Source organism: Colossoma macropomum, unplaced genomic scaffold, assembly GCF_904425465.1.
Source record: "Colossoma macropomum unplaced genomic scaffold, Colossoma_macropomum, whole genome shotgun sequence".
Classification (NCBI taxonomy): domain Eukaryota; kingdom Metazoa; phylum Chordata; class Actinopteri; order Characiformes; family Serrasalmidae; genus Colossoma; species Colossoma macropomum.
This window is the reverse complement of record NW_023494785.1, coordinates 32,322,229-32,346,312: the sequence shown is the minus strand read 5'-3', so window position 1 is coordinate 32,346,312 and position 24,084 is coordinate 32,322,229. Positions and strand designations below refer to the sequence as shown.

General features: G+C 38.3%; 1 protein-coding gene across 3 annotated transcripts in view; it reads right to left on the bottom strand.

The window, feature by feature from the left end:
• The window catches only part of ddc (dopa decarboxylase), a 38,885-nt gene extending 15,033 nt beyond the window's left edge, over nucleotides 1–23,852 (bottom strand). The window contains exons 1-9 of one of the 3 annotated variants that reach the window (XM_036590742.1): nucleotides 23,735–23,851; nucleotides 14,870–14,946; nucleotides 14,398–14,606; nucleotides 13,053–13,166; nucleotides 11,484–11,603; nucleotides 4,361–4,495; nucleotides 3,051–3,194; nucleotides 736–802; nucleotides 562–656 (exon numbers count right to left, since the gene is read on the bottom strand). In XM_036590742.1, coding sequence (XP_036446635.1) covers nucleotides 562–656; nucleotides 736–802; nucleotides 3,051–3,194; nucleotides 4,361–4,495; nucleotides 11,484–11,603; nucleotides 13,053–13,166; nucleotides 14,398–14,598 — 876 coding nt within the window. In that variant the 5' untranslated portion in view covers nucleotides 14,599–14,606; nucleotides 14,870–14,946; nucleotides 23,735–23,851. Of the gene's footprint in view, nucleotides 1–561; nucleotides 657–735; nucleotides 803–3,050; nucleotides 3,195–4,360; nucleotides 4,496–11,483; nucleotides 11,604–13,052; nucleotides 13,167–14,397; nucleotides 14,607–14,869; nucleotides 14,947–23,734 lie in introns of all 3 variants that reach the window. The other 2 variants (XM_036590751.1, XM_036590732.1) reach the window with 2 other exon arrangements.
• Between the last annotated feature and the right edge of the window lie 232 nt (nucleotides 23,853–24,084).

The following is a 24,084-nucleotide window of genomic DNA, read 5'->3' as shown; positions in this document are numbered from 1 at the left end:
CAATATCCTCTCCATCTGCTGCAATAACTCCAGCGAGGGTTCCAGAATAAACCATGGCCACTGTAACACCTGATTGTTGCCATTGCCTGGCATTCACTTCCTGGCAACCAATGCCAACACAGGAAACGGCGTCCGACTGTCATTCAGGCCCATGATAAAGAACAGAGCAGTTTCAGCCGAGCGCAGCCTCCAGCATTATTTGAACTGGTGCTAATAAACACTGAGATTTGGTTACAGAGAGGAGGGAGGAGGGGCTTATCTAAAGGTCTGCGTACGCCTCAGGAAATTACTTTACCCTTATCTCTGAGACACTCAGTTGGGTGCCACGGCAACTCAAAGGCTCTCCAATTTCCCGCCAATTTCTCCACACATAGCTCACTCGAGCTTGCGTCGTTTTTGACATTTGAATAATTTTGTGGGCGCATTTGAACCAAACACCTGCTGGCCTTTGACTGACGGCCTGCATCATCAGCTTAGCTCTGATCAGCCTCCTGTTGGCATTTCGGGCTTTCTGAGAGGAACCTCATGCTTAACACTCAAAGCGGAACATGGTTATCTCACCTCTACACCATCCAGAAGAGGTCGGAACTCGGGGCAGATGAACGCACTTCCGGCATAGGCCGCGTCAATATGCATCCATATTCCTTCTGTGTTACCTGCAACAGAAAAGCAACAAAATGAGGAACCCAACAGCAAAATTTCTGGTAGGAAAAATGCATCAAGAGTCTTACTCACATATAGGCCCAATCTCAGTGATGCAGTCAAATGCACACGATGGAGTCGTTCCCAATGTGGCACAAAACTGAGGAATAAAATGAGGAATCCTTAAATTTCATTCTCTGTCTCAGTAGGCTACAGGATAGATGTGTATCAGCTTTGCTGTATTTGTGAAGATAAAGCAGGTATGCAGTAATCATAAACAATAAACAAATAATGAATAAATCTGTTTATGTAGCAAATTTCATTTTAAAATCTCAAAGCTTTACACAGGAATTTAAATAAAACATTGGAAAGATACAAACACTACACTCTAAATGAACATAACAGTGCAATTACAAAATGAGATAATCTGGATTTAAAAACTCCTATTAAGCTTGCTTTCCTAATATTCTCTGGAATGCTATTCCAGTGTTTAGGAACTACATATGAAAGTGATCTTTCACCAACAGAGCTGTAAATGATCCTAGGAGTTTGCAGTAAGCCTGCCTCAGCTGAGTGGAGTGGAGTGGTCTGGACAGCTATAACACTCAACAGTAAGATGTGCTGCAGCTTGGCCATTAAGTGTTATAAGCAAGACTCGCAGGCAGGGTGGAACTTATCAGTAAGCCAGCGTAAACTGAATAAGACCAGAGTAACATGCTCAATCGTTCTTTTCCTGGTAGGCGCACAGGCTGCTGCATTCTGAACTGGTTGGAGCTGATTTAGAGAGACAGCAGGACAACCAGCCAGTAACACATCACAGTTGTCTAATCTAGTTGTTATAAAAAATAAACTAATTTCTTAGCATCTTGTATGTATAGAATGCATCATATTTTGGATAAAATGTTTAGATGTTTAGACATGTTTCTTGACACTGGAAATTGCTCAGTTTCAAGAATATCCTGAAATACAGTTGTATGCAAAAGTTTAAAAAACACTCTAAAGCAAATTCCATGTTTTGTTGATTTTCTACAGGGAAATAAGCGAACACATCCTCTGAATTCAGTTCATGAAGGCCTTGCCAATTAGCTGATGTGAATTAGGTGTGTTTAATGAGGCAGTGTGCTGAAGACTGCAGTGTTTTGGCCACCACAAAGACTGGAACCTGATGCATGTGGTTTAAAATATGACATTTCCCAGCAAACTTTAGTACACAATTTCTGTTTATTTATTTGAGTCTAACATATTGGGAAAAAACATACAATATAAAACATGCCATAACTTTTGCTCAGGCCTCATTTTACATTTTATTTCCCAGTATGTAAAATTAAGCAAGTAAATAGTAATTGTATATGAAAATCTGCAGAAGTGTATTTACTGTAGAGAATGTGTTCACTTATTCTCACTCAGAAAATCAACATGTGGAATTTGACCAGGGGCTCCCCAACGTTTTCATACAACTGTATGTCTTAGTTAGTTCTGACAATCTGTAATATGCTTGATTGTATACTTGGGTTGAATTTTATTTTCTGAACTTTGTTCTGACAGGCCTCTATAGTATTTTTAAGCCTGTGATGTATTGAATTAAAGCCTAGATCATTTTTTAATTTTCTTTTATTTTTCCCTTTGGGAAGCTGCAGTTTTCCTGGATATTTATCCTTGTCCCCTCTGGGTAGAGCCTACCATGAGCAATGATTCATTTAAATCAGATTCATTTACGCCTCTCCAAATGGCATTAGCACTCAAACGGACCTCCGAGGCTCTGAAAATAAAAGTAGATGTTATCTAAACTACTGAATCTCACTGCTGTCCTCCTAGCAGTCTTCACTCATTCCCTGTAGGACTGCAGGGTGACCTGATGAAACCTTTTCAAAGATTTTGATGCTTATTGGCCTTCACTTGGTTCATGTTATCAGAAACACCTAATTTCAAATTCAACCAAATTCAAATTGACATTTGTGAAATTGAGCATGTTAAAGCCTTTGGGAAAAAAGAGATTTTTTTGTCTTATTTCTTCCTTTAAAACGACTCCTTGATCTATTGATCAGAGGCTTTTGCACAAACTTATGGAGTTCATGCCAGCTTGAGTGCACACTGTCATTAAAACAAAAGGGGGAAATACCAAATACTAAGAAATACTAAATGGTGTAAACATTCAAATATTCTACTTTTCACTCAAATTGTTATGCTGATAATATCATTTATAATGAAAAACTTTGTTAAATTAGAAAGTAATGCAGAATAGAAGCATTTCACCAGTGGTCTCAGACTTTTGGACCCCACTGTTTATTGTGAAAAGTGCTACAGCAATGAAATTCACAATGTCCTCCGGAGCAACTGCTAGTTGTCATCCATGTCGTTTTCTCTACCGTTGCTAAAAACATGCATTAAAGTTCTTTGGCTTGGCTTACGTAGAAGGGAATGAGGCCCGCTGCCTTGTCCTCTTCAAGGATTTTTCTAAAGGCCTCCCCCCGAACACAAAACTTGGAGTCAGTTGGAATTTTTTTCATCCTCACACCTCCTATTAGGCCTGCTCGCTCCACTGATGAATGAGCCTATGGGAAAAGTCAAGAAATTGCAGTCAGACCAAAAACAGTGCAACATGTTCAGGGATTTGAGTAGGAGCGTTGCAGCACAGTGGTGTGACTAGTCTGAACTAGTGCGTGTGTAGTGTGTACTGTGACTAGCTGACCTGATCTCGGTTAGCAATAAACATACGAACATACATATCTAGATGAATTCATTTCTAATAGAATCCAGAATGTTTTCTTTAATACTTACTTTTCCATTAACTTTCATGGTGCATATTTAGGTACAAGGCTAGTTTAAATTCGACATATTTGACAAGCCTTTCACGTATAGAGACACACACATGCACTATATTACTTTTATGCCTTTTCCTATCACAGTGGGGACACATGCTCACATGTGTTTGTATTTTTTGTTTTGTGGGGTATTTACATGTTTTTGAGATATCTCTGTGTAGATGCTGCTGTGCTATACTCTAATGTAATCTAGTCTTTATCTCACAAACCCAAAGATCAGCTTTATCATATTTTACTGTTTCTAATCAAAGAAGCAAATAAAAGCAGCCAACTGTCCCCACGTCAACATGTTTACATCTTCCATCATGCTGGGAACATTTGGTCTCCACAAACAGATAAATACACACACCTAATTTCAGTGTAAAGTAGGCGAATCTCTGACCACACTGGCCTTTACAGAACTCTGCCATTTCAAACTGACCACTTTTAACATTTCACATTAAAAGGGAGGGAGGGTGGTCATAATGTATTAACCTGCACAGACTTTAGCTGCCACAGCAGCCTTACATTTTCTAATGAAATTCAAACTGCTGCATTTTTTGTTAGCTGGATATAGTAATTAATCCATAGTCACATTCTTTACTGTTAGAGCATTATCCTATGAAAACATGCATTGAATACAGTAAAAAGTTTTTTTAGACCCGACTACACTGGTACATTGTTATTAGTCATCAAAATAGCCAAAAATACTTAATATGATTGATTAGCAAGGAGCAAATGAGAATAACAGGTAAGAATGCCTGCTAACTAATGTCTATTTTGCAATAAAATCCATTTATTATTATTATTACATTAGACATTATTAGTCACCAAAATAACCAAAAAGGCTTAGCATGATTGATTGTTCGCATCAAACACTCGCAGCTCAAATTTTGTGTGAATCTGCAGACTCTGACCTGGTCGGAGGAATAGGCCACTAGTTTGGATATGATGTCAGCTTCTTGTCGCTCAGGATCGTTAGCTAATTTCCGCTTCACCATTCTGGAGCGGGCGGCCAGGAGCGCCACCAGAGTCGCTTCACTAGCGGTTCCCTGAAATCAACACAACAAAAACCTGTGGTTTAACACATTTGACACCGATGGACCACAGATGGACCAGTGTGTTCATTCATGTTATCAGCTTCTCATGAAGATCAAGGAACATCCAGAAATGCTGAAGCTGTTACTGAATGATGGTATGATAACTACAAGCGCATTAAAGGATGCTGGCTAACATTGCCAATAGTGTATGAAAGTTGTCAGAGATAGTTGAGATTGCATGAATGAGATCTGGTCCATTAGTTTGCATGTATAATTGTGCATGTATACATTTTTAAGTGATAGTCATTTAAAGGGACGCTGTAGAACAGGCATGTAAAACTGGGTGCCTTCCAGGCCATGATTCTGTGGTGTGTTTTCCCACACCTCACTCTAAAGCTCTGAATTCAATCAGTTCTGTTTAATGTGACAGAACGCTGAAGTCTGCAGAGCTGTGACCCATGAGGACAGGAGTTTGACCAGAGGAGCACAACTCTGGTACTTGAGGGCCAGTTTGGAGATTTACCCACTCAAACATGCCTGATTACACTTTTCTGTCAATTGGCAAATTTAATGGGTGTATTTGAGCTGGGAAACCTTCTAATTGTGCTGGATACAGGCCAGCCCTGTCATAGAAGAACCACTTTTGGTTTCTTAAAGAACCTTCCAGTGGAATATTTTCTGTAAATGAGACATTTGAGTGAGAAAAACCTTTTTAAAGTTGAAAGAACCTCCACACAATGCAAGGGTTGTATACTAGAAGATTGGAGTTGGCAGATTTTTGCTCCAAACATGCGATCAACAGTTGTCCAATTTTTTATTTAGATGTGAAGCTGGAACCTGGCTTGTTACTAACTCAATCTCTCACTCACTCACTCATGTTTTTGAGGCTGAGGAATCTCCACAAGGGGGCACTATTAGAACTCAAATAGCTTTTAATGATCAATGACTCTGTGTACTTGTTGTTTTGATCAAACTGCTTTGCAATTGTATAATGTAAAAAGCCAGGTAAGTGCACTTGCATTGTATTTGAATGCTACTGTTGTAATTGTTGCAATTTATAGAGGCATTATTTAAATGTGTGTGATTTATAATGCCTGTTTCCTAAATAAAAGAAATAAGATTAGTTATGTTGCAACTTTGGCTAATAGACGTTGTGCTAGTGTGAGCTTTGTGTTAAAAAAAAAAAAAAACCTCCATCAGCCAAATGGGAAGAAATTGGAATTGGAATTAGAATCATCCGTAAAAATGAATGATTGGCGCAGCCTTATTTTCCTAAGAAGAATGTTCAAGCCAAGAACCATTTGCATTGTTTCAAATATGGTATGTATCTTTGTTTGAAGGACCATGAGAAAGGTAGACCTACAAAGTAGAGTCTCTAATAAAGAGGAAATTGGAGTTGGCACATCTATCTGTGTCCATTGATCTACTCTCATAAGATGTGCACCAATAAATATTTATCATCAGAGCCTGCAGTGATGTTTCTTGCTTACTGATATTGATTTTTGTGGCTTGGTTCAGCGTGTTGAGATGCTAATCAGCACGGCCATCACGGATGCATTCGTGAATCTGACTAGCTTATGGTCTCTGTCCTTTCTCTTTCAGTAAGTGGGGAGGTGCTCCAATTCAAGCATCTTCAACGTGTATTGAATAAGCTGGCTGGGCGGTAGGCCTTTTCTTTGATCTTGCTCTTCAGGCTAAAAATGCACACCCACAGCCTCATTACCACAGCAGAAAACAAGAGGAGAGCCGCTGTGTGACGCCAGTAAACAATTACACAGACATTACTGAGAAAACCGGAGGGTATCTATGAGCTTTTATCAATTTGAAATGCCAAATGAAAACACCCTACACATGATTGTGAATGTAATCTGCAGTCTGAGTGATCTTTGAAAATATTTTTGTGACATGACATGACAAAGCAATGGTTAAACAACTAAATGATCCATCAACGTAACAAGAAAAAATCTGTCAGTGTAACAAGCATTATGAACTAAACTTGTACAAGGTAGTGGTTCCACCATTCATAGATATTCATAGATATTACGAAAACCAAGATCTTTTGTCTCCATCAGTTATTAAAAGTTAGTTATTACGCTAGAAGAGCACAACATACCCTTCACCAGTGGTCACCAACCCTACCTTCCTGTGAAGTTTATGTCTAACCACGATCTGGCACACCTGCTCCAGCTAATTACCTTCTTCAGAAGTCCTTGATTGGCTGGATCAGATGCTTTAGTGTTAGGTAAGAGGGGGAGCACCACGTTAGACGCATGATGGAACTAAACTCTGTCGGACAGTAGATCTCCAAGAGGAGGGGTGGTGACTGACCACTGTCCTAAAAAATCACTTCCAAACTACAGCTGTACTCTTTTGAAGCAGCTAATGTTGGCTTTTGGAATTATGTCATTTTATCCTTATTTTTGCAATGAGTCCAGATAACTATGCACATACAAGCCTGAAGCACCACTGCGCTACTACAATATCTCAAACATTTGAGTTCTTGCAAACCAATCTGAATCTCTACAACTCTAGTGAATTTAGCATAAGCCTGAGTTGTTTTCAGATATCAGTCCTGAATTTAGCATAACTGCAGCTCAGGCTTTCATCAGTGTTCAGCTTCTGACAACATAGCTGCTCCTGGCTGGATCTTTTTGGGTGCTGGGATCCTCAGCCACAACAGTGAATCTAAAACCCCCTGTGTCTGAAACACTCATACCAACGCCAGTGATCCGCCACCCAAATAATATCTGGACAACAGCAAAAGCTGACCACTGATGAATATTGCAAAGGATGACTGGCAGATCGTCAGCGTCAAGGTACAAAGTAAGAATTTACTAGGGCTGCCCAAACAGCATTTTACAGGCTCTGAATACTCTGGAGTCCTCGAATACTATTAATAATAGTCAAAAATCACAGTTAAAAACAGTAATACTTCAGGTGTTTTTAGTCTAATGGAACAGATACACTTCGATTTTCATTCCAAACTGGCTGTGCTGCATGTGTCTTCCATCAAAATGCACAATTTTTAAACTTTCTCATGAGTGAAATTCAAACCCCATAAAGATTCAGTCATAAAACCAAACTTCCACTTTCCATACTGTTCTAAATGTTAAAGCAGCACATGAGCTGCTCTGTATTTTAAATAATAGTTTACTAATGTGATGATCATGTTGGTGTGGTAGCTGCAGAGCAGCTCCTGCAATGTACCAACAGTATGTGGAGGAGACTGTTCTCTGAAACAGCAGTAAAACTGTCTAATAAACAGATCTGCTGTTTCTGTGATCAAGTTTTAAACTTGCTGTAAATCACTTTAATTAGGAAAAGAGAAAAAGAGCTGATATTCCTGTCTGAAGCAGTTACAGTGTGGACAGGACACGTCAGTACACGGTTGACTGTTCTTAAATATTCTTACATATCACTGTTGTCACAACAAAACCTTGTATCTCCAAAATGATACCTAACTTTGCAGGAGAAGGAAAAAACCTACTTTAAATAATATGTCAATGGTACCAGACTTTTTTCCCAGGTCATTTCAGGCCGTTTCTCTTGGTCCATTCATCATGAAATTCACACACAATGCCAACAGGCATTTTCAATGTCAAAAACTAAAAAACGATAACATGGAGATAGGAGGTCCCGACAGCAGCAATATTTAAGATGATTCATCAAACTTGTTGTGCCTCCATGATGACGTGGATGCCTGGCATGAATTTATGATTCATTCAGCTAAAACAGCAATTATTTTTATTTATTTTTATCTAAAGGTCTTCACTTTCTTTTAGGCTGCATTTGCTGGGGTTAATAAAGGACGAAGCTACTAAATACTAAACAGACAAAATGAATATCAACATGACAAACAAATAATCGAGCACTCAAACTATTTTGGCCAGCCCTGGATGTTCCAGTGATGTAATTACAAAGTAATGAGTTACAGTTTAAATTAACTGTTAAATTTACTGTTAAACTGTAAACATTAAAGTTATTGACTTAATATGAATTACATTTCTTGCATTACTCATTTATCCTTTAGAAAACAATATGAATAACACATGATGCATTTAAAACATATATTTCATCTGTATTATATAATATACTATGATAATATGATAATCTGTATGTAATATGAGTGCATGTGTTTGACAAGCTTAATGCGTAGCTTCGATTGTGAATATGACTGACAGGAAAGAAAGATGGGAAACAACTTTTTACCAGCATAAACTTGATGTGTGACCTGTCGAAGCATCTAATCATGCTAAAATGAAAGATATGAATAAAAAATTCCATGCTGAAGAAGAGAGAGACCCAACCTCACCTCCCGAGGCTAGATTTTCATTCAAGAACAAGATTTCATTTAGAGGCAGATGTTTTTGGATCAGCATCAGTGATTCATAATTTTAATCAGCATAACTGGCTATATGTTGTTCAAAGCAAGAGCAGAGACATGTTTTTACTTAGTGGTACTGTGAGTGGCCAGTCAGGCGAGAAAATTATTGCCAGTTCAAAGCAAAAAAAATAAAAATCTGAGTATAATAAAATAATATGTTACTAAACACATGCAAGGACAAAAGAAAGAAGAAGCTGAAGGAGACCAGCAGAGAAGCAGGTCTGATAAAGGTTAATGATCTTGTGAGTGCTGTTCAAGCTTTTCAGCTGAAATACTGATTTTGTAGGAATAATACTGAATTTGTAGAAATGTTATTCCCTTAATATATTTCCATTTGTCGGACTAAAAACATTGAGAAAATATCATTTTTGATATTGTCAAAGGTCACTATGATCATGTCATCTAGACTACTGAACATGGATGTGCAACTACAGAACAAAATTACTTTTACGACTGTACCAATCTATAATCTGCATATTTAGGACCTGCATCTTATCTAAGAGAGAGGAGATAGCACTGCTTGATTTTAATACCTTTGCTTGATCTGTGAAAATGGACAGATAGATAGAGTATTAAGTTATACTAGAAGAAGCTTTGAAGGAACATTTCTTTTGTGTGCCAACTTGACCAAACAGCCATTTTTTGATCAGTGTCCACCCACTGGTACTCTTAATGTTCATGATGAACAGACAATCTGGGGCCATAACACAAACATGCTACAGGGGGGAGCATGCCAACAGACCCCCTTAGAAAAGGCTTAGTCCCCATCCATAAATCTTTAGTGATGCCTCTGCTGTTTACTAGCATGTTGATGGCGTAGCACTATGTAATGTAATTAAGAAACCAACATCATGTTTGTTTATGAGTAACTTACTATCCTTCCAGTTAACTACAATTTGCCAACCAGTTTATAGAAAAATAAACAAATGAAAAGGTTAAAAGGAGCAATGAATTGCCAGATTAGAAACCAGCGACTGATGCATAACTTAGATTCGGCAGTTAGTTTAGTCACTGTGTGTTGTAGTTGATTTCTCTGTAAAATGGACCTCACTATACGTTTGATCCTAGTTACGGCCCTGGTGGAGGGTTCTAAAGGTTCTAACCTTTGTTGTAAATCAGATATGTGAACTTTTTAACCCTTAAAGGAAACTCCGTTTAATAGGCCTGCCACAATCGTGACATTTTACTGACTATTAATTGCCATATTAAAACGTGTCTTTTTTCTGAAAGACAATTACAATGTCTTAAAGTACAAACCTAAAGTGGAGAAGTTGCAGTTAGCAATCTTAGCAATCAATGTCGAAACTCAGCAGCTTCTAACTGACACCAGGCGCAACTCAAGCTCAAATAAACAAACATCACTCAGTGCTGCCCTGTGTCACAGTACCAATCAGAAGATAGAACCTCTGTTAGAAATTTGTTTTTTACTTTTCTTTATTTACATGCATTTGTCTAAAACCAACTGATGAAAATGCAGAGTTCACCTTCTGTTTGTTGTGATGTAACCATATAATTATAAAAGCTGACAGGTGTGGAAAATAATTGCAATCAGCTTAAATAATTGCAATCAGGCATTTATTTAATAATTGTGACAGACCTACTACATAATATGAAGGTTCAATACTAATTAAAAGCCAAGAACCCTTTTTTCTATGAATGCCACAGTTATCTGAGATACATCCGTTTAAAAGTGAGAGACTGTGTGCTTTAATCATTATTCCTGCCCTTCTCTGTCCATCTCTGCTTTGAGGCATCGTTTTCAGTCAACCCCTCATCAGGCACACAGGAAGTGAGTACCGTTTGTTGCCATAGTGAGCTTCACTGAAAGGCTCAGAGACAAAACAGATGTTGGAGGAGGACACACTCATGTGGGCATACACGCACACACGCACACACACACACACACACGCACACACACACACACACACACTTAAAAAGGCAACAATGCTAAAGCAATGAAATGATCCGTCATCATTGACCTGCATCACATGCTACGACTCCTGCACTCAAAACGGTTATAGCTGCTACACGCTGGATGCTGATCGGATAAATGAAGGTAAATTGGCCTCATCTCATGCCGCCATGACAACTTGTCTTGTCTTCAGCTGACAGGGTAAAAGCCAATTTTCAGGAGACAGGCCATCTTAGTGAAGCTCCAAAGAAATCAATGATTGACAAATTTGTTGTTTGCGAGAGCAGAACACCTTTTGCCAGCTCAGTACTTAAAATCAAATTGTCTGGAACCTTTCCAGTGTTAGAATCGAATAAGACAGCAAGATGAAAGCAACTTGAATTGAGTTTCAAGTGTATTTTTGTGTTGTAGTGAAAGCATCAGGTCAACACATATTGACAATATATATATATATATATATATATATATATAAACAAAAATATTAACTAATTTTAATGCAATACAAAATCATCAGTGCTCACAGCAATGTACTGTCATAACCCACAGAACTGACTTTCTAGACTATAACATCATTGCACATTACAGTCACATCCTGATCCATTAATCTGTTGTATTTGAACCCCTCAGACCTTTGAAACGTTCATATATATATATATATATATATATGCTACATATATACACTTCAATGGACACAGAACTCTCACCTGTATGACACCTCCTCCTTTTCCCTTTGTGCCAGCTAGAAACTCCTCAGGCAGGTTCAGCATCTTCCCCAACCAGTCCAGCATTACCGTCTCCAGCTCCGTACAGGCCGGACTCGCAGCCTTAACAACATCACACAGAAGAGTTCCAGAGATAACTTCAGTTTATGCGTGTGAAAGGAAGAAGGAACAAAAGAAAGAAAGTATACGAGGGAGGAGATGATTGATGGATAAATGTGTGGATGGATAAACTGATAATGGACAATGGATGAACGAAGGAGAGATAAACTGTAGATGAATGCTCAGGACAAAAAATATAAAGTAAAAAAGTTAGTATACAAAGGATACGGATGTTTGGGTATATGCTGGATAGATGAATGGATTAAGTATGGATGGATGAATAATGGATGAACACTTGGAAAGAGAAAGAAAGAAAGAAAGAAAGAAAGAAAGAAAGAAAGAAAGAAAAAGAAAGAAAGAAAGAACTAGGGGAGAGATGGGCAAATGGGTAGAGGAATAGATGGGGATGTGGATGCATGATGCATGTATGGATGAGTATGAAAAGTATGGATGGATACTTTTAGAAAACTTACCCACTAAATAAAAAAAATGTTCAAAAGAAACACCATCAGTGCTTGTTTATGAACTATTTTAGAATCAAACCACATGTAGCAAACATGCTTGTTTGACAAACCCTAAAGAGGACCTCAAATAAAGCCTGAGTAGACTGATAAATCAATGTGATGATCAGTTATTAATCTCAGTGTTACTGAGCTCTGCTAAAGCCTGAGTAGACTGATAATTCAATGTGATGATCAGTTATTAATCTCAGTGTTACTGAGCTCTGCTAAAGCCTGAGTAGACTGATTATTCAATGTGATGATCAGTTATTAATCTCAGTGTTACTGAGCTCTGCTAAAGCCTGAGTAGACTGATAAATCACCGTGATGATCAGTTATTAATCTCAGTGTTACTGAGCTCTGCTAAAGCCTGAGTAGACTGATAAATCACCGTGATGATCAGTTATTAATCTCAGTGTTACTGAGCTCTGCTAAAGCCTGAGTAGACTGATAAATCAGTGTGATGATCAGTTATTAATCTCAGTATTACTGAGCTCTGCTAAAGCCTGAGTAGACTGATAAATCAGTGTAATGATCAGTTATTAATCTCAGTGTTACTGAGCTCTGCTAAAGCCTGAGTAGACTGATAAATCAGTGTAATGATCAGCCATTAACCTCATTGTTACTGAGCTCTGTTAAAAGAATGATCAAACTAGTAGTCTTCTCAGTAGTGGACCCGGTTTGTAAGTTTAGCATTAGTGTTGTACTGGACTTCTGCTCAGGGGATTGAGGAAATGTTTATGAAATGTATTAATGGAATAATTACATGAAGAAAACTGGCAACCAATCACAGCGAGGAATACCATAAATTAAGTTAAAGGTTTTCCTATCTGCCTTACCAAGATGTGCCATAAATGTATTCTAAATGTATTTTGAATATGTTACTTTTTACGCATTGTACAGAATACCATACTTATGCTGGATGTATGTATGGATGGAGAATTAAACATACCCAGGAGAAGCCAATACAGCCAATAGCTCCAGACAGCATGTCTGCCAGCATGGCAGGAAAGGAGTTGGCAGTGGGGAAGTAAGCGAAGAAGTACGGACTGTGCCAGTGAGTGATCTACACAAAGAAAAAAAAATAAATAAACTCACAAAAACATAATGGGGGTTACTAAGACACAAAATCAGTTCATTTCATCTAACAGCTTAGAGTTACACCATTAGATGTAACATCCTGATCATTCATTACTTCTTTCTTTTAGTACTGATCAGAACGGCTGATCCCAAGAACTGTAAACCTACAAAGAAATCATACTGTTTTTCCCCTTAAGGATAAAAGAAATTCCAGCAGGCACTGTGGGTCTGTCTCCTTTTTCCAAATTTCCTGTAATGAGTCATTCATAAACTCTAATATATCCTAATAAGCATCTGTTCCAAGGGAAACACTGAATGACCTAATTAGGACAAAAGGATAAAAGTGTTTATTGTCAGGCACAAGTAAAGTATAGCGTTTATTTTTTCTGACCTGACTGTAAGGCCTAATGTTTCCAGACTGGCTAATCACGCTACAAGAACATGAGCATGTCCTACACAGTTAGTACATTTATTTATTTGTTATTTCTAACATTATAGTACATTTAGTACATGTAGTACATTTTTTCGTTTCAATAAAAAGGGAGGTTACCAATTAAAGGTAAATAAATAATGAACAAGTTTGTGTGTAAAAAGAATGGAAACATTTTGGTGTTATTTGTGAAAAATGCACACATATATAAAAATGCAAAAGTACAAAACATACAAGTGTATACACCTCTATTTTGTACGATATAAAAAATTAACTGTTTTGCATATTTCACAAAATAAAAGCATTAGGTGTTTAGTTTGTAAAAAAATATGCAAATATACAAAAATATATAAATATACGCATGTATGTATTTTGTAAAATATAAAAAATTAATTGTATATTTCACCAAATATATGCATGACTTTTAGCAGTTGTCTCACTGTTTTTTCTTTTTTTTTTTGCTTTGTGAAATGAACAAAATAATTAATTATTGTGTATATTGCATAAGTAAAAAGTGTGTGAATATTTGATAAATTAATCTAAAATAATTGAATAGGTTGCTTATAGACTGCCAGTAACATGATGAATCACCTTGTTCACCAAGATTTTCCTACTAGTGGTTAGTGCATTCATGTCTATATAAATATATAAAATTACAAAAGCTGTTATAAATGGATTACTTAGTAACACTAATCCTTATAACATTCAGTGCAATTTAATGGGGACCAGTTAGCATGATTCATCGGCATAACGTCACAAGGCTGAAAGTTGGCGAGTGCTGACTCACCCCTGGCATGATGACCCTTTCGATGTCCTTGACCACATCCTCGTAGGTCTCTGGCTGCTCAGGAGCCTCCTCTGGGATAAGGGCTCTCAAGTAGCCCGGCTCCACATCAGGATAGACCTGCCTCTTCTCAATGTTCTCCAAGTAATCAGCTACGTAGTCCACCATCTCCTTCCCTCTCCTGCGAAACTCTGCAGCGTCCATTCTAAAAACTGCAGACAGGATTGTGTGAAGTTTAACTTCACTGCTCCAAAAGCGGCAACACAGACATCAAATGACACCAAATAGGTCTGAAACCTGCATATCACCTATGGCTATTACCATACTGACTAGCACTTATCTACATTCCAATGTGACAGTCTACTGCTTTGTTAAAGGAACAAATGTTGTAACAATTCTTGTTCAAAGTACAAAGTACAATTACAAAGGTGAAAGGTGAGTTACAATGGGTTGAGTGATGCCACAGAAGACCCACCTTTGGTTCCTTAAAGCAGTGGTTCTTAAGCCAATCCTCAGGGACCCCTGACGGTCTAGATTTTTGCTCCAACCTAACTTGCAACACAAAAAGAGAGAGAAAATGTGGACTGCCTGGGGGTCCCTGAGGACTGGTTTGAGAACCACTGCTTCAGGTTCTTCTACACTGCAAGAAATCGTTTGTCAGTTCAATTGAAAAGAATCACTTCATGTGTTAACAAGCAATTTAACCTGTTTTACTCAATTGAAAATACTTTGAATAAAAAAACATAAAGCAAAATAAACAGGTTAGATGAACAAAAGCAATACTGGGTATCACTTTACTGTAGGGTACTCTTCATAAGGCTACATGATATCTACATAATGACAGCTGACGTAACTTTACATAGCGAATGACGCCTGTTAGAATAAGCATTTATAAAAATGTATGTAGGGTTATGTCAGTTGTCATGACAAGCTTATGTGGGTGTCATGTAGCCTTATGAACAGTACCCTACAGTAAAGTGTTACTGCAATATTTTCCATCTTTTCACACCTCATACACACTTCAAATCAATGTCCCTGTTTTTTTTTTTGAAGAGTGTAAATATTTTGTGACAAATTTTATGTATCAGCTGAAAGTCTGACAGAGAACTATCAAAACTCATTTGCAAAAGGAAGTGTGAAGTTATCTGGCAATGTTCAGTAAGACATGATGTGATCTCTCAAAACTCCTTTACAACCTGCCAAAAAAAACCTGCCTCAAAACTCAGTTGCAAACATGTCACTCTCATAACTCGTTCACAATGAAGTGACCTATTATATTGTTTGTACTTTCATATTGACTATGACTTAACAGTTACCTACAAGCCAGATGTGACCGTCTACTGTGCTGTAGAGGAAAGGTGCGACAATTCTTGTTTAAAATACAATTACAGACTTAAAAATTAATATACTAAAAATTGTAGAAGACACACAAAGAAGTGGTGCTCAGCTCTAGGGGAGCTCAAAGGACCAGGATTGAGAACCACTGCTCTAAAGAACCCTTCGGTGGAGGGCTCTTTTGTATGAAATAACCTTATTTTTTTAAATAGAGATGTGTGAGTGTGAAGAACCTTCATGACCTGCCAAAAAAGTCTGAAGGTGAATTCTCAAAACTCTGTCACAAACCTGCCTAAAACATCTCTTAAAACTCATTTACAAAGAGGTGATGTGTCAGAAATGACTCACAATCTACAAAAAAGTTAAGACGCAAACACCCCAGTGCTAGCTAGACATTGCAATGAATGGGTAATACTTGTCTGGAAGACCAAGAAAAATGTCCCACAAGATGTCCCACAAATCAGTGAACTTCACATTTTAAATAACATCAGTATAAAAAATAATTGAAATAACTGACGGAGAGAGATGCGTGGAACATTCCTAAGAAGAATTCTTGTAAGATGGAGGAAAAACAGGAGATCTTGATTTGTGTACATAGGAGGTAAAAAAGTGGACATGTTAGTGGAACATGTCCCCTCGTTTCTGCACTGTTGTCTCCTGCATGAGATAAAAATATCAAGAAGAACACCAAGTCCAAAGTGCAAGAAACCTGAACTCTGTGGTCCTGAGTAGCACTTCTTTAGTTACTAACCAAAAGATTTAAAGTCAGGGGAATGTTTTATACCTTAACCAACATAGACATTTTAAATTGTATTATTATTTGGTTTTTCCATGTAATCTATTGCATGTTTCATTATTATTCAACGTTCAAACTGAATTTGAGAGTGAAAGTGAAATCTTTAACCCCTTAAAATCTCAGGCTTATTACACACTAAGGCTTATTTTTCAGTAACTACAGAAACCTCAGTGCAAACTGGCTGAGCTATTATTAGGTCATATAAATTTTCAATAAAACTTTGGGCCTGCCTGTGGGTCCTGGCCATTTAAGGGGTTAACATGCAGATTCAGTTCTACATGCACTACTTTATTAGAAACTGTACCCTGTACTTCGTTCAGTGACCACTTTATGAGCTCCACCTACCTTTTATGTCCACTGTATGGGAGTACAGACTCTAGCCTACCTGTTGATGCACAATTTATCAGCCTCTATCAAACTCTACTCCATTCATTATTATTCAGTTTCTGATTCAGGACTGTGGTAATGTGGTGGCCCACTCTCAAAACAGCACTTGTACTATGTATGTATGTATGTATGTTATGTAGGTATGTGTTTATGTATGTGTGTATGTATAAATGTGTGTGTACACATATATACACAGACAGGTGACCGATTAAGGGAAAAACTAACATAAATTGTCTTAGTAAGGTGTTAGGCTACCAGAACAGCTTCACTGCACTTTGGCAGATTCTACAAGCCTCTGCAACTGTACTGGAGGGATGAAACTCCATACTTTCAAAGATATTCTCTCATTTGGTGTTTTGATGAAGGTGCTGGAGAGGTGGTGGTCTTGCTCAAATCTTTCATAGGTGTTCAGCTGGGCTAGATCTGGTGAGTGAAGGCCATAGCACAGCACTGTCCAAACTTTTTTAAAAGGTGTCCCGATTGGACCACGTCAAAATAACTCGCCCGTCATGCTTTTCCAAAATATTATTCATAAATAACTCAAAATGTAATCCAAAACACCCTGAACAATCAATATTTATTTAACTATTGAATTTGCTGTGATAAATAGTTGCTGCTGTAGCGTCCAGCTGCTTTAGCTTCTCTGCTCTCTAGTCTGCTGAATATTTACTGTAATGTCTGTGCTTTTGTTTCATAATGTCTTTTGGTATTAAACTCTTTCCAGTCTTTTGAAATATGGAGCACATGCATTTGCTATGGCTGTAGATGAAGAAGTATCCTGATTTTCATCTCTCTTGAAATTGCTGGCACTCACTGCCAACTTTGTGCTTTTTGGCTGTAGTCTGACTGTGGTCATGAGTAAATAATGAATTTGCAGGTCTAGTCAGGAAAAAAGCCTCTTAGTCTTTAGCTTACTTCCTTAATAACAGGGGTGGCGCACCAGGGGAACACTGATATTTCACAATTTCTGCATAGTCCAGTCATTGAGATGTTCATAAAGTCATTCAGAGTGGTTTGATGCAAGATGGTTCATTGTAGAGAAACAGCATTTACAGTGGTAGTGATAGAAAACAGGGATCACAAGGTCTACAACACAAATACAGCCATTTACTGTCCAAAACCATCAGTGAATACACAGTTATTGTAGTTATTATATGTATGCAAAGTAGTGGCTTTCTTTGGGGACTATTTTGCCTCACAACGCCCTGCATGTATCTCTCCATCCTGAACGGATTCTAACAATTACATTTTTTGGCCAAAAAAGTATCACAAAAGTATCATAAAACAGGAATCAGGCAGCTCATTTATAATCATTTTGTGTAATAATGTTCTGTGAGGGAGCTTTAAGCGGAATTCATCATGACGTTTGGTTCCTAACATGACCACTGGAAATAATTCTGGCTCGGTAGGTTTCTCTAAACCATGTATTTTTACATCAAACAACTGCACCATTCAGTGACCTCTTGTGCCCTGTGGATGGGGGTGTTGTTATCCCGGAAGAGACCACTCATATCAGAAATGTTTCGTCATAAGGTAAAGGTGATTGGTCAGATCCCTGTAAGGGGACATGATTGCCAAACACTGCATCAGCTTACATTCTTCAATAGAAACCTCTCCACCTTTCTGGTGTTGATGCACAGTTTGTCTTAGTCTGCCTCTAGCCATTCATCACTGGTCAGTTTCTGACCACAGAGCTGCTCCTGGCTGGATCATTTTTGGGTGGTGGTCCATTCTCAACCCAGCAGTGACACTGACGTGTGTAAAAACTCCAGTTAACACTGCTGTGTCTGATCCAGCACCTCACACACTACCACACTACCCTGTCAGCGTCACTGCTGTGCTGACAGTGATCCACCACACAAATAATACCCAACTAACAGTGGTCCTGTGTCGGTCCCTGTCCACTGAAGGATGAGGTAGTAGGGGGCTGAAAATGTGTGCAGCACAGGTGGGCTATAGTGTTATTGTGGTACATGTACCTGACAAAAAGACCAATGAGTGTAGGTAAAAGGTACCTACATCGCATGTACTGCACAAATTAGCGTCTGAGCTAAAGAAGTATATAGTGCTACATTTTCTGTCAAAACGACAATTCAGTTATTCATTTTTCAGGAGCTGTTTCAGATGAGATTAGATAAAATTAGAGACAGAAGGATTAATCGGTATCGGCCGATTTTCATCCCGATTGGGCTATGTATCTCTATTTTTTTTATTTCTCTAACTTCCTCAGAGCTGATCAGTGACATAAAACAAGCGGCGTCAGAATGTAACGGCTGCACCATTTAAGGTGGAACGGGAAAAAGCGTACAAACAGCAGTCGAATCAGACGTCATCTCCGCCTCGTCATATCTGTTTCACTAATGAAAAAACACTTTTCCTGAAGTATCTAAAATATTTGGCTCCTATTTCGCTGTAAACCCGTTGTGTGAATGTAACGTTAATGAACGCGGTTTGTTGTCAAAGCCTTGAGGATTCGTTTCTGTTAGCATGTTAGCATCCGAACGCTAATCGTAGCTTAGCTTACACTGCACTAGCTTCATGACGTACAGCTTTGGCATGGGCTGAAAATAGAAATAAGATGCAAAACTACAAAAGTGAGCGTATGTCAGCCCTCTTAGCTCTTTCAGTACATTTAAAAACCCATCCGTGAAGCAGGAGGACTGTTTTGACCTGTTAGCTGGTTATTTCAATGGCTATGCTAGCGTGAGGCACCAGAATGTGACTGCTGCACCCTTTACGGAGGAACGGGAAAGTTCAAACAAGAAGCTGGCGACAGAGGAGCTGAAAGCGACGAGGATATCGCTGTTTGACAGGTGCGTAACATAAACGTACTTTGCTGTTTCACAGAACAGTAGGTCAATATTGTTTTGTCCCTGTTGCTAATGCTTGTGGTTGGCGCCACAGTAGCAACTGTAGGTTAGTGAGTTTGCTAGCTAACACACAACCTAGCTAACGTTAGTTAGCTACAGTACTTGCTGTGTTGTTGTACGCTCTAACATCGTATCATGGCATTTCCCCATACAATGTTTGCGAAGGGTTTTATGGCCACAAAGATCTACAAAAGTGTCGTGTGCCTTGGCAGTGAATTTGGGGTGCAGAGTGTCTTAAAGAGCACTGGGTGTATTTATTTTGCTGTTGAGAATCAGCTGTATCGGCTGTCGGCCGATTGTGCTGAAAGGTGATCGGCGATCAGTGATCGGTATCGGCCCCAAAACACTCATCAGTCTGTCTCTAGGTAAGGTAAGTAGCAGGGGGACATAGTGATTCTGGGGCTCCAGGCCAAAGACAGGAATGACCCTCTGGATGCATCTTTTTAAATGAGTCAATTAATCGAGGCTCTGGGCTATTGAGTGGCTCAACACTGCACTGTGAAATAGTTATATATTGGCAGGTGAGATCATCTTAAGTCTAGTCCATTCATGTAATATTTCTCATTTTGAGATTGGTGTAAGAATATTAGAAGGTTATTTGACTTATTTCTAAGTAATTTTGTGAATTTGTCTCACTATACTGGTAGCTAATTTAGTTGTTTTAAAAATATAACGCTTGAAACACGCAAAATTATCTGCCAATATAGAGAGGTAATCTGGTACAGAATAACATTGAGTAATGAGTAATGAGATTCCTTTTCCAGCAGGTGATCCAGTAATGTGATGATTGCATTTTTAGAAATGTAATTAGTAACTTGTAATGGATTATTTTAAGAGTAACAACATGGAGTAGTTAGTTATAACCGTGCATTGAAATTACAAAAAAGAATAGCTACGGTCACAACTAACAGTTATTTTAAAAATGTATAAATATCCCTGAATGTAGATTATATGCATATATACATATACATATGTGTATATATATATATATATATATATATATATATATATATAAATATAAAAAAATATATATATATATATATATATATATATATATATATATATATATGTGTATGTGTATATATATATATGTGTATATATATATATATATGTGTGTATATATATATATATATATATGTATATATATATTATTTAGAATCAACACATACAGTATTTTTTACTTTGTGTTTTCATGTGCCTACTTTTTAGACCACGCCAACCTTGTAGACCACCAAAACTGTCTCCATCAGATAAACAGCACCTAACGTTTTCATCTTTGAGAGAGAGGAGACAATCAAGGTCTAATCCACAGGTGTTTCTGTTGATCCTTCCACTGTGAGAAGACAACTCAACACTATGGGCAGGGCTGGATAGTAACGGAATACATGCAATGGCGTTACATAATCAGGATACAAAAAAGCTAACTGTGTTCTGTTACAGAGTTGTGGTACGTTATAAAAACAGGCCTGGTTACAATCAAACCACATATGCACACATTTTCGCTGAAATTCGCTGTTTGTTTAATATATATGTCACAAGTAGATTTGAAGAGTTTTTCATTTTTTAAAGAAGCGGGTAGGGGGTCTTACTGCCAGGGGAAAATGCCCCCACCCAGCAGCAGTCTACAGTCTTTTATACAGCCAATCTGCAGAAAGTGTTTTATTTTTGTCAGTAGAACTTAGGTCTGCGGCATTTTCTCGAAGATATCCCTGCAAGGTTGGTCACTAGCAAAGCCAGCATATGTGTTTTGGATACTGACCAACAGCAATTGAAGTTAATATGACGTTGACCACCAAAATCAGCATATGTTGTGTTTCAGATACTGGTATGCTGGTTCACTCAGAATGACCATGCTGGGTGACCAGCTAAACCAGCACCAGACCAGCACAAAACCAGCATAAACCAGCTTAGACCAGCATGGAATTCCTGCTTTTTTTGGCTGGGATTTTAATTTTTAATACATGGTTTTATGTGACAGATTTTGCAGCAAACTGACGTAAAATTTTTAATTCTCGTTTGTTGCTACATTAAATTCTACAGTTTCACAACTTTTACATAAAATTCTATAGCCTTTGCTAACATAAGCCTGCCAGAACGTTAATGTGAGCTAACGAATGTGAACTGACGTTAACTAACGGTCCTGAAACGTGAAAAGAGAGCAAAGACTTGTGAGCAGTAAAGTCATTTTTGCATGAAAAGATGTATAGCTGTCAAGATGTTCCTGACTGCACAAACTAGCGTACGAGCGAGTTTCCTGAAACGAGCGTGTAGTTTCCTGAAACGAGAAGGGTCACACCAGGTGAAGAGAATTCCTCTTGCATGATCTGAGGGAGAGAGAGCACACAGGCTAATAATCTCCCAAGACCTGCTCCTCATTCCCTCGAGTAAACACTTTCTTCCCTCTAATCCACATTAATACACCCTAATGCAGGAGAGGTGGGTGTGCGAGCGTGTAGGTCATCAGCTCACCCGCAGGGCTGCAGGTCTATTTGATTACATGATTGCAAATACCATTAAAGCTCTTAAGCCCCACCATTCAGAAGGAGCCATGCACACATATGTACGAACTCACCTACATGACATTCATGCTGAATGGTAACATATCTGCCAAAACTAAAGGAGCATTCTGAATGGACACTAATCCTGCAGTGACCATCCACTGTTCGTTCATGTGACGTCTCTGCATGATGTCAGTTTATGATTGACCGTCATACTGAATGGGCAGGTGTGCAATAAGTAACAAAACCACACAGGCATGGTCTCCCCATCGTTATCACAGCCACAGACGAAAGCAATATATTTTAGTTTGTTGTAAATACAGTGGCCATCTGCTTTATAAGAAACATTAATCATTAATATGGGTGGTAGAATTTTTATTGTTACTGGACACCCACCTCTCCTACACTCGTCAGTGTCAGCGTTAGGTTGAGAGTGGACTGCCATCAAAAATATCCAGCAAAGGGCAGCTCTGTGGTCAGAAACTGACCATTGATGAAGATGACTAAGACATATTGTGCATTAACAGCCCACCCTTCGTTTATTTAAATTACAGTTAAAACAGCCACTAGGTACTAGTTAATAGTTTTTCAGGAGATATTCCTGAGGAAATTAAATATGAGACATTGATTGATTAAATGATTAAAACATACAGAGACTCCAAACAACCATGAAAGACGTGGTAGATCACCAAAATGGTCATGAACAGTATTTAAAGCTGTGAAGTTGTGTAGCTGTCAAGAAGCCGTTACCAAGAAAAGGAAATAGACAATGAAGAAGAAAATCTGCAAATTAAACAAAGAAGCTGCTGGTCGAACAACAGACTGACCACCCCAGAGTCCAGACCTCAACATCACTTAATATGTTTGGGATTACTTGGATCGTGAGAAGCAGAAAATACAACCAACTTCTAAGACTGAACTTTAGGGGTGTGGAAAAATATCCCTGCAGATTTCTTTGAAAAAAATGGAGGCTGTAATGAAGACATTCTGAGGGATGTATTCTATTCTATTCTATTCTATTCTATTCTAGGTATTCTATTTTTTTTTTTGTTGAGGCTTTAATGTAATTTTCTGTAAAAATATGTTTCTAGCATTTTAGCCTTTTTCCTGATGCTGAAAAGTTGTACTTATTTGCTGTTTTAATTGAAAATGAAATAAATTAAGGATGTAGTCACTGACGTTTGCACAGTCAAAATATATATACAGAAAAGGGGTAAAAATATAAAAGATACAAAACTAGGAATGAAAAAGAAAACCTTATCCAGCCTTTGTCCTAAAAAGAGCCAAGCATTTATGCACTCTGTGACTGAACCTTACTCTGGTTTAATCATTCCACAAGTGTTTTCGCTCTTTTCTCTCTCTTTCTGTTTCTCTGTCTCTGTCTTGCTCTCTCTCTCTTCTCTCTCTGTTCTCTGCTTTGATTAACCGGACAACAGGAGGGGCAGTGTACTTACAGTGTCAGTCAAAAAGCGCTGTCCTCCTCCTCAACCTCCTCACTGGTCACAACACACTCTTTCTGCAGGGTCAGCCAACACGCACACGCACACACACACGTGCACTGAGCACAGTGGAGCAGTGAAGAGGAGTCTGTGGCTTTATCTGCTGAGCGCACCTTTCAGACAGCCAATCAGAGCATGGCTTTCAGCCAAAGCAGTGCACGCAGGCAAGGCAGGAAGGGCTGATTCACGAACAGTTAATGAGATCCTACTCACTTTCCCCTTACACACACACACACACACAAACACACACACACACACACACCCCTACACCCCCCAGCACACACAGACACTTGCATGCACTTTGC